An 11,165-nucleotide genomic window follows, 5' to 3' on the forward strand; every position below is an offset into this window, starting at 1 on the left:
AGGGGGTCAGCAGACATGGGTAGACAAACAGAGATGCCCTTGATGCTTACAGCAACGTTACATAAGGTAAAAGGCTGAATGAGATCTGTAATTCAATGAGATGTTCCACCACAAAGATGAATCAGATGTATTATGTTGACAGCTAAACTTGTCACGTGGAGGTCAGTGCTTTTCATTTTCCCCTCACCTTGTGTGCATGTCGCTGGGCGTGGCCTCCGGTTTCCCTCTCACCTGCCTGATCACCTCACCACCTGATCTGCTAATCAACCACTGCAGAGACTGACTCCACCTCCTGGGCACTGCCAGATGTTAACTATGCTATATTCCAGACCTGTTCCAGGCTTTATACTAAGCTTACTGTCTCCTGGCTGGAGCTGCACATTTAAAAGACATAAGATGAAAGAACGGTATCGATCATCTCGCCTAACGCTTGGCAAACAAGTGAATAAATAGAACTCTCAAGAAGTATTCCTGTAGGAGTGTAACACTGAGAGAAAGCTTGATCCTGCAGCGTTCAACAGTAGCGGTGGTTATTGGAGAAATGTCCTGTACACATAAACATATCAGCCCACTTCTTAATCGTTTTCATTCAGAATAAAGTGGTTTACATAATTACTTTGTGGAGTGAAATGGCTAAAGAGGCATTTGTCTTTCCAACGCTGGATCAGTCCTCTTTTGTTAATTGTCTGCCTTAGAAGCACACTGTAGAAAAAAAAAAGTAGGTCACCAGCCTCTCAAACAAACTGACAAAGTGCAGATGAGGCCAAAATATGAGCAACTGGAAACTGTGACGAATCATTTTGCAGCCAGCTGTTCTATAAACTAATTTAAATCCAGGTTGATATAGTTTTGAGTGACCGCATCTCCATCCGGGAATGACCTCACTTCAGATTGGGTTGTCACGTGTAGCCACTGGAGCATTTATCTGAGCACGATGCCTGTTCTGAAGGACTCCACGGTTTGGAGGTCTGACAGCCTGGCCAACATGAAACCCTCACACAGTGAAATCTTTGATAAAATAAATCAGCAAGGCAACAAAAGGAATGCAGCGATGGCTTGTGAAAGACCCGAGCACACAGCCGGGATAAACAAAAAGGCCACTATGGGCGCCTCATTTAGGAGATCAGGCCCCAAATACCAGATCTGATCCGCATGGGTTCCCCTTCACAGCCTTGGTCAAGAGACTTCTTCAGCACAATCCAGTTTTCAGTCCATTGTACAGACACAATGAGAGGTACTAGCATTCATAAGTCAAAAACATAATCAGAAAAATCCCTATTCACATGAAATCAATTTACTTTAAGATTTTTGGATTAATATTCACAGTAAGTGACAAAATGAGGAACAAAATGGGAAAACTATCTTTTCTCCTGCAAGAATACGCAGCACTTTACAGCATTTTGGTGCAACTAGATCGTATTTTATGGAGAAAATGGAGCCAAATGAAGCCAACTGTAGCTGCTGTTAGCTCAATTTGTTAGCCGGGCTGCACAGACTTTGCGCTCAGAGCAATGGGGGGAGTGTTTGCGTTTGCACCACAGGAGTTTTAGACCACTGGAAGAGGAGGTTTACAGGCATGGGGCATGGATGCTGAACCATAACAGGGCGGGCAATGTAACCGGGCTCAGCAGCCTCTGTGGACATAATGACAGAGGAGAAAAGACTGAATGTAACGGGTGTGTGAGGACCCAATTGCAGTAGCAGCAGAACACCACACCAGCAGACAAAAACCAGTAAGGGAACAGATCGTGGTTGGAGACAAAAGGCAGAGTGGTTTACCGGGGGAACGACAGGGCAGGTTAGTCCAAGGCAGGCGGGGTCGGCAACGGGCGATCAGTCCAAAAGAAAATGCTGGAGAGTCTTACATGAAGGCTAAGAACAATCTAGCAAAGGGTCTGTGAACCAGAGAGGCTTAAATACAGGCTTGATACTAATGAGGAGCACCTGAGTGCACAGGTGAATAGAGTTGGCTGATGAGGTGGGCGTGGCCGGCAGGGAGAGTGGAGCAGAGGGGAGGAGAGTGGAAAACTACTAGCAGAGCAGCAAAGGATGTGACACTGAAGAGGAGAAAAGTCGAGTGAGCGAGCAAGAAGCCGCCAGACATGAGTAAATCTAGGACTGACTTTTAGTCGTTAACGAGAGCTTTGTGGAATGAAAGACAGGCGCCGAGTTGGACTCGTCGCTGTTGTCAGCAGTAGTATTTTCATCATAAGTAATATAATCATAACAAATACGCTTGTACAGTTGAGAGTAGAGAGTGGCACTCTGAAACTGGGGGCGTTAAATCACAAAACCACGTTGCTTTTAAAGAAAACACTCTCGTCTGAAGGAAAACAATTTAGAAAAGAGAACCAGCAATAAAGCACAAGAGAAACACAGATGTGCATGGTGATCTGCTGCACCCCATCACAAGCAGAGAGAAAAACCTTTCCAACACGAGCCGTCAGTCCACGATGATTTGTTTGGCCATGAGCTCCACGGCTCACGTGCAGCCTCGCTCCCACGTGTACTTCATATCTGTACGAGCCTGAACAAAACTCCAGCGCTGCTCGTTACAGCTGCTCCTGCGTCCCGGGGAGAGGCACGGCAGGGGGGAGGTCCCCACATTTGATGGAGCTGTGAGCTTGATCTGCCAAGCAAAACAAAAGCCACGTGGGGAGCGACAGTACGACCTCAAAGACGGACTGTGTGTTTGCAGTGGATTGAGTCATCTCTTCTTCAGGCACAGCTGTGGTTCAATGCATTTTTAAAGTCGTCCTGAATGTGAGGTCAGAGAGACGTTCAAAAGAGGCCCCTCACTTATTTGCAACAGCAGTTGTGAAAGGTTACTCAGTACTCAAGGACTTTACTTAAGTACAGTTTGATGAGTTATTTCACCAAGCTCTCGCCAACGACTACAAGTCAGTCCCAGATTTACTCTTGTGCTGTCCTATTTGGTCTTTGCCTCTAGGGTCATTATGTCCCTAGAGGCTGCTGAGCCTGGTTACATTGCCCACTCACCCAGCTCTGGTTCTGGCACGACACTGCTCCCAATCAGCATTCCCTGAAAACCTCCTCCTCTTCTTCTTCCGGTTGGTCCCAAACTCCTGTGGTACAAACACTAACACTCCCTTAGTGCTCTGAGCTCACAGCCCGGCTAACAAACTGAGCTAACAGCAGCTACAGTTGTCAGTTTACTTCACTGTCCATCAGGAAACTCTGTAAATCACAGAGAGTTGAGGCTCCATAAAATATGGTCCAGTTTCACCAAAATCAGTGAAATAGTTCGTGCTGTGTGACTTAAAGCGTTACGTACTTCTCGCGGATGATCGTACCCGGAGCCCAAAGTTACATAGTGTGAGAATTCATCACGATTACAAGTCAGTTGCTTCAAGCTCTGTTTCTGGTCTCTACGACTTTGCCCACCTGCTAGTCCCAGTCGTGATCTCTGATTCCACCTTTCTACCTGTGGCAATCACTCTCACGTCTCACTCTGTCACATTAAATCATTTTGTTCCACTAAATCCAAGTCACATAATTCCCGAGTCAGCACATTCCCACATCCACCCACAGCCGGGTTGACACAAATAAACAGCTCTGCTGCTGATATATCACCTCACAGCATGTCGGCTCAGAGGCCCCGTCTGCCTTTAAACAGCAGTAATAGTCAGGATTAACAAGCGTTGGTGTTGCACTGCTCATGTATGCCTCTGCTAGCTGGCATGTGCCAGATGGGTTTGTGGGTAATCCTGGCGTGGGATCAGGGGGAGTAGACCAGGGGCGATAGTGTGGGGGATTAAACGCAGCCAAGACAAAGGAATCATAAAACCTTGAAGGCATCCAATTACAAATTAGTGTGTAATAATCTAAAATCAAAACAGCGGTATGATTTGCCAGATGTCATTCGTGAAACGTGGTTTAATCTCGACCCTTTGAGAGTCTATGAAATCATCCATGAAGTCATACTTCATATCCCCTCCTGCAGCTGAACAACTTCTGGAAACCATAAAGTTTAAATCGCAGTACACGTGAGCGATGAATCATCCCAAACTCTGAATATCAAGAAACGCTCCCTGACCTCTTTATTCACAAATAAAACGTTACTTTCTTCGAGCTGATGGCAAACACATGATTATATCCATATGTTTTGGTGCAGGGCCCTACCCACTGTGACATTGTCTTTTTTTTACATCTAAGAAATACAGCCTCTGTGGTGATGGTGAAAGACTGTACTGTGTTTTAAAGTCCCTTCCCGTCCATTCAGTCCAACAAACTGGGCTCTAAATGAAGGCCGAGTGGCAGCTTTACGATCTTTCGGGAATAAAAGCGCCTAATCCAGCCCTCCTACAAACATTGTCCCTTTTGAACCTTCACTCCACAGCGTGTCCATTGCTAACTCCCCTCCTCCTCCGCCTCCTCCATCCACAGCAATGTCAACAAGGTTGATTTTTTTTTTCCTGTACGGACCCAGTTGGTGTGAAATTTGAGAGATTTTCCAGAGATTGACATCCAACAAACACAGGGCAGAGGAGAGTAAAAAAAAAGCAAACAAACTAGAGGTCGTCAAACAACTTTCAAACCAAAGATTACACACCGTCTGACGGATGGATGGAGCGTGAGGTGGAGGTGGTGATCTCGGGATCTCTCAGTATTGATCTTTTTTCTAATCTCGCTGCCCGCTCGGTAACCTCAGCTGGATTGGACATCCAACCACAAAAAGCAATTTGACCCCCGCCGTTGCCCTCACAGGTCACCCTTTAGTGACTGCTGACTTCGGGTTGCCATGGTGATGGGAAATTATGTCTGGCCCCCCCGGTTGGACATGTTAAGAGGCTTGGATTTGTGCCCAGCGCCCCCCATTGCTTTTCATCATAGGGGCTGTAAAGAGACTGCAGCAGATCATTAATGCTGTGTTGTTACTTATCTGGATAATATGTATATTTCTGCAGTTGCTGCCCCCTTCGCCATCGTTGCATTGTTGTGTTTGAGAAGAGGAAGAAAGGTCTGTTCACGTCCCTCAGCTGACTGACTGTGTTCCCGTCTTCGGCTCTACGAATGCCAACGTGGATGATCCCTCAGACGGTCCAAAAATTGTGAAACTTTGCACACATTCATGGTTCCCAGAGGTCGAATCCTAACGACTTTGGTGACCGCCCGACTTTTAATCGAGTGCCACCGTGAGATTGATATTTCTGATTGTGAGTGAAATGTCTCGAGGGTTTTTTTGGTGCAGATGTTAATGTTCCCCTCAGGATGAATCGACCGTTTGACTTTTTATCAGGTCAAATGTCTAATTTAAAAATACCTAAGAAATTTTAGCTTCTGCTTAAATTTTGTTTTTGGTGTTGATCCCCAAAGACTCTCTACCCTAGACTCAAGAGAGAACTAGAACTAGACCATTCTGACTAGATACCCAAAGATAGCGCCTAGCTTTGGGTATCTAGTCAGATACATCTAGTCTCTTTTTGGTTATGAAACCAAATATATACATTAGTGTTTGAACCACTTACATCACTTTTATCAGTTTAAGGGAAGTTTAACAAAACCTTTAAAACCTCCATGGCTCAAAACTTTATAACAGAAAGATTTGAATTTCATTTTTTTTGCTGCATAACAGACACACTAAACACTCTGGATTACATCTTTCCAGAATTTGACACATTTTTCAGTCTCCTTAATGCCAGAAAGCATAGGGTGAGGCAAAGGGGTTGAAATCAGTAACTACACTGCCGCTACTTTCTTCTTTAAGCATGTTTTTGAGGAAGAAACATCAGGGTTGAAATGTCCTTGGGTTGACTGATGGAAATACATGTTTTCGAAGGTGAACCCGTGTTTGATTTATGTCACATGACTCCAGGGAATATCCCTAACGTACTAAGGTACAATCCCTGACACACAATCCCCAAGGCTTTCCTCTCTTGTGTGTTTCTTATCAGCCACCGCTGTGCCTAAAACAGAAGAGGAAAGACAGACAGAGGAAAAGGATAAAGGCTTCAAATCAGCAAGTCAATCAGGTGTGCAGCTTCTTTTACACATTTTCCACTCTGGGCACAGAATCTCAGTCGCAGAATATTTTTTCATCGGCTGATCGATGCCCACAGTGTGTCTCAGCTGTCGGGAAAAAAAAAAAAGCCACATCATGATGCTAATTTATTCAGGGACCAGCTGCTGTGTCAAGATGATTCTGCAAAAGACATCCTTGAAAGTTTTTAATGAGCTCACCGTTGTTAACGGAGGACGGCGAGGTCGCCGGAGTCAAGATGTGCTCGCGTGCTTGTGTCTGAGTGTGCGGATCTCCTTTCATACCGTATGCGCATGCATTGATGTCTGTTTTGACATCCAGTATTTAGAAACGCTCAGCAGGAGACATCTGAATCATTATTTTATTGTGTCAGGCGAGACAAATAAGCAGCAGGAGAGCGCACACAGTGACGGTATGCAGGTCAACAATGTGCGACCTTTTGTATTTGTTGCATAATGTCGCAACTTAAGAGATTCTTGGAAACAAAGTGGGTTAAAGCTCTTAACTGGACTGTAAAGAACAGGTTTAATGTTTGTCTACTGGTCATGAAACGATGCAGCAACAACAATTAACCTTGAGAATTTGTAGCAGCCTCAGCCTGTTTGATTCATGTCTCAAAAAACACAAATGAAATAAAAGCAGAGGAGATTCTGTCATGTAGGGACAACATGACTACAAATGACTCCCTCCCTCCCTCCCGTCATCCCTCTGACTTAAATAATCTCAACTCAAACCTGCTTTACTTCATGTTTCTGTTGTTGTGCATGAGAAGTACGGTAAATCAGAACGTCTGTTGACGGCCTCAGGCGGCTCAATCCCACACGATCACACAAAAGGACTAAAAACAGCTCACCTCCGAACCACCTCACCGCTAATTGATGCAATTACAACGTCAGCAGCTGGCAGACTGGAAGGTGGGAATTAAAGTGAATGGATTGTTTTGGTTTGAGTGGGGGAGGAAGGAGGAGGAGGAGAGGACTACACCTCCCCCTCCTCTCTCTCTCACTGCCTCATTTGCTGATTAATCCATGAATAAGGGACGAGGGGGGTCATAACTCTGGACTTTAGTCTTTTTATAATCCAACAAATGTCTGTTATAGATTATACAAAAAATTTAAAATGCATTTACTGTTTTTTTGGCCACTTGGGGGCAGTGGATCCAAGCTTTTAAGTAAAAACACTAATAATATCTTCTTCTGTGGCTGATATGATGAACATTTGCATATTTACCCCTCCAACAGATCTGTAGTGATGTTTCTCAGCCCTTTTTCAGCTCTGTCTTGGGTCTCTACTGACTCTTGGAAGGGGAAATATCTGACTCTTTAGCAACCAAATGCTCCAATAAGTCCACCAGAGAGCTGCCAATTGTGTTTTTATAGATCTTTTTCAATAAAAACAGTATCCTGCTGCAGTCGATACAAAGCGAGAGCTGTGAGGTTGAACCGAAACAGTAAAGTTAAAGGCTGAAAACCGAAACAAAGAGCTGAAAAACACTAAAATGCTCCGTAGAGTCTTGTCATAGCAGCTTAAAGAGGACAGCTTTGTGTAAGATCTTGGCTCAATTCTCCGTTAACTACAAGGAAAGCAATGATTGATCTGTACAGTGCTTAGATTTATTACGAGTTTCAGTGTTACAAAAATGTACAATTTGTATAAACACTATTGTTATCGTAAGTGAAACGTAACCTCTGTGGCCATGAAGGGAATCCACTTAGGATTACTGGTTTCATGGCGTTGAAACTGAATATCATTCGGTGCCCGATCACTGAGCTGACGTTGCTCTGTCCAACACAAACAACAACAACGTGGACTAAATATTTCGGGGGGAAGCATCTGTGGAACAAAAACAGCCATTCAGTGGGAGCAGAGAACATTTTTAAACGTGTTTAAAGTTTTATATCTTTCTTCAGCACATACCCACCAACAGGCTTCTTTAAAACAAGCACTTAGTGAAGACTAACTGCTAGCAAGGTTCCCTTTTAAATCTAATTTTTCAAAGGGCAGCTGCACACTTGCAGAACAAAGAGTATGTCAATACTGCTTCAGTTGTTATGAGCAAATCCATTTCTGACCCTAAGGCCGTATGTAATTGTTGTTCTGTTGGCACAAATCGCTCCCCCATTAAAAGGAACCATTAAGCTTGGAAGTGTCTCAACAGTGGATATCGTCCACAGCAGGGAGCCAAGAGTTCATCTCTTTCTGTTCCTGTTGTGCTTCACCATCTTCTTCCTCTTGAGGATCATCTCGTAAAGTCTCTCCAGGCCCGGCTGGAGTCCCTGACCGTCCACGGCGCTGCAGCTTTGCACGTGATGCAGCGTGTACATGCTCAGTTCGTGGACGGAGAGCAGCTTCTCCACCTCGCTGACGGACAGCGCTGAATCCAGGTCCTGCTTGTTGGCGAGGATGAGCACGGGGACGCCCTGGTTCTCCGAGGTGCGGGTGATTTTGTGGAGCTCCACTTTGGCCTCCTCCATACGCTCCAGCTCAGTGGAGTCCACCACAAACACCATCCCATCTGTCCGCCGGGTGTAAGACTTCCACAGTGGGCGCAGCTTCTCCTGGCCGCCCACATCCCACACCTGGAAGTTTATGGTCCGAGACGCCCCAACGGGCACCTTGATCTTCTCTGTGTTGAAGCCCTTGGTGGGGATGGTTTTCACAAACTCCTTCAGCTTGAGCCTGTAGAGCAGGGACGTTTTACCGGCCGAGTCCAGCCCGATAACCACCACGTGCAGGGACTGGAAGTTTGGCAGGAACGACGGCGTGTTTGGAGCCATATCAGTCAGCTGGTTCCCCATGACTGCAGCCAGCAATTCACACCTACTTAGGCGAGGTGACAGATTCCTGATTTAATCCTTTTTTTTTTTCAGAAGACTGGCATTTGCTCCCTGCCGTCGGAGGCAGGCGGGATCAGATGGTGCTGGAGACCTTATCAAAACACACACAGGAGGGAGATAACATTTAATGAGAGGACAATGGGTGTGTTTGCGTGAGACACCTGAAGAAAACCAAGATAATGATGATTAACTTCCCGATGTGTCACAGCCACTTCACTACGAACCCTTCAATTTACTGAATCCATGCTTGCATACTTGGTTAACTTCTGATTATAAAAACCAGTAAGTGCCACATTGCAGAGCCAAACAACGGCTAATTGGGTGGCCGAGGTTATCTAAAGCCTAAATCCTCTTAAGACGGCTGAACCTGAGAGGCTTTTCTCGGGGGCAGATTGATTTCATTGCAGTGGATGGATGATATGTATTCACCGGCTCTCTCTGTCTGCTGTCTATGAGGACTGCTGCAGCAGCACTAATCCGGTTGTTGTTGACATCCTGATGCCCATCAAACAGCTGCCTTTGGACATAGGAACACACACTGCATGTGTGCAGGATGGTGATATTTATGATTTACTCACTGCAAATTAAAGGAGTGTAAACCAACAAATAGTGTCTGTAGAGGCAAAATGCACAGTCATGTTTGTATTTTAAACGATTCCTCAGGGAATAAACCACCTTTCTTCCTCTCTTGCATCAAACATCTGCTTTGTGCTGCATGTTCACACCATGAAGTGTGCAAACAACTTCCAAGAGGCTGCAAGGTTAACTTTAAGGGACAGACTTAATTAAGGGATGAATGCATGCAGTTTTAAGGGTTTAACAGAATCTGTGAGAATGAAATCACAAAAATCTTCCATGCAAAAAAAAACGTTCCTACCTTTTTAAATCTGAGGGAACATCATCCACAGGCGATAAACACATCCATAGCTGACTTGTAAACAGGTGATGTTCGTTCCTCCTTCTCCTCCAGCAGCACTGAGGAGCTCCGGAGAGGCTCGAGCGCACGCCACCTAAAGCCTAGAGTGACGTCACGGCCACCTGGCGATGCTACACCACGCCCCCTGCCGGTGCACAGGTGAACTGCGCCTTTCCTCAGACCTTCTGTAAAAGTAGCAGAACTACAGTGAGAAATACTCTGCTGCAGTCTTGATGTTATTACATATTTTATATTGTTTGTTTGTATTTAAATCCTGACATAAGCAGCATCCGATGCATGAAATCCAGATTTTTAAATATAAAGGATAAATGCAGTAATACTAATATCACTAATATAACTGTAGTGAAGTATCAGTGAGGGGAAATACTCAAGAAAAGTACTTAGTTACACTCCAACAGTGTCTCAGCATTCTACTGAACCTCTGCAGATTTATTTATCATTTATCTCACTTCATTCTGACAGATATACTGGAAATAATTTCTATATATATTATAATCTATATCTATATATATATATATATGTGTGTGTATATATATAGTCCTCAGATATTACAAAAGTTTTTTATTTTTATTTACCACAATTCAAACCAGTTCTGCGTCTTAATGTTTGACCAAAGTTTGTTTGCTGTCAGTCTAACAAAGCGTCGGCTCCACCCTGTGTCCACTCTGAAGAACGTCAAGGACTGAAGTAACACTAATAAAAATAGTAATTATTATTATCAAATTTCATCCATTAAACTTTTAACTGGATTGTATTTTTATATTTTGCTGTGGTCTTTGTATTTGACGACAGTTTGCTGCGGTCCTGTCTCACAGCTGTGACTTTCCTGCCACGATTTGAGTAGCAAACTGTGAACAAGGAGCTGTTGTGATGATGGGAAGATTGAAACAACTGAGCTTTAGTTTCTTGTAATCAAGTTAAAGGTTTCTATACAAATATATGTTACTGTTTTGTTCATACATTACAGTTGTATGCTCAGATTGTCTTTTTTTCATCCTCTGTTGAATAAATCAAAGACAACAGTGGAGTAACTTTGTTTTTTTGCTCGTCTGAATGTCTAACTACAGTTTGTTAGAATAAATCAGAGCTACAAATGTGCAATCTGCCCACACAACACCTCTCTCTGATTGGATTTTAACCCAGCATCTGCACAGTTTAACCACTCAGATCATTTATTTTAGTGGCTTACAACAATGTGAAAATACTTAGTGACATTAAAAGTGGTTTCACCTTCTTACATGGTGGGAGTAGCAGTCTGTTTCTGAAGGAGCTGTTTCTCATGCAGGAGGTGAGAGGAGCTGTTCACGATCCATCCTCTCCTTCACTTCCCCTCGGAGTCTAGGGAGCAGCTGAGGACAGAGCTGGACCTCTCGACCAGTTTCTATTTATG

General features: G+C 44.3%; 1 protein-coding gene across 1 annotated transcript; it reads right to left on the reverse strand.

Annotated features, from left to right (window-relative positions):
* Positions 1–6,730: 6,730 nt before the first annotated feature.
* On the reverse strand, positions 6,731–11,138 carry LOC104928983 (ADP-ribosylation factor-like protein 4D). Its single transcript, XM_010743392.3, has 3 exons — positions 11,006–11,138; positions 9,716–9,939; positions 6,731–8,929 (listed from the first exon to the last, which is right to left on the reverse strand). The coding sequence occupies exon 3, from the start codon at positions 8,797–8,799 to the stop codon at positions 8,191–8,193; it is 609 nt and encodes a 202-aa protein (XP_010741694.1). The 5' UTR covers positions 8,800–8,929; positions 9,716–9,939; positions 11,006–11,138; the 3' UTR covers positions 6,731–8,190.
* Positions 11,139–11,165: the final 27 nt, after the last annotated feature.

The sequence above is a fragment of the Larimichthys crocea genome, chromosome XVI (genome assembly GCF_000972845.2).
Source record: "Larimichthys crocea isolate SSNF chromosome XVI, L_crocea_2.0, whole genome shotgun sequence".
Classification (NCBI taxonomy): Eukaryota; Metazoa; Chordata; class Actinopteri; family Sciaenidae; genus Larimichthys; species Larimichthys crocea.

Bases quoted from the DNA above. Each gene is read 5' to 3' on its own strand.
- LOC104928983 (XM_010743392.3), bottom strand. From the start codon at position 8,799: ATGGGGAACCAGCTGACTGATATGGCTCCAAACACGCCGTCGTTCCTG.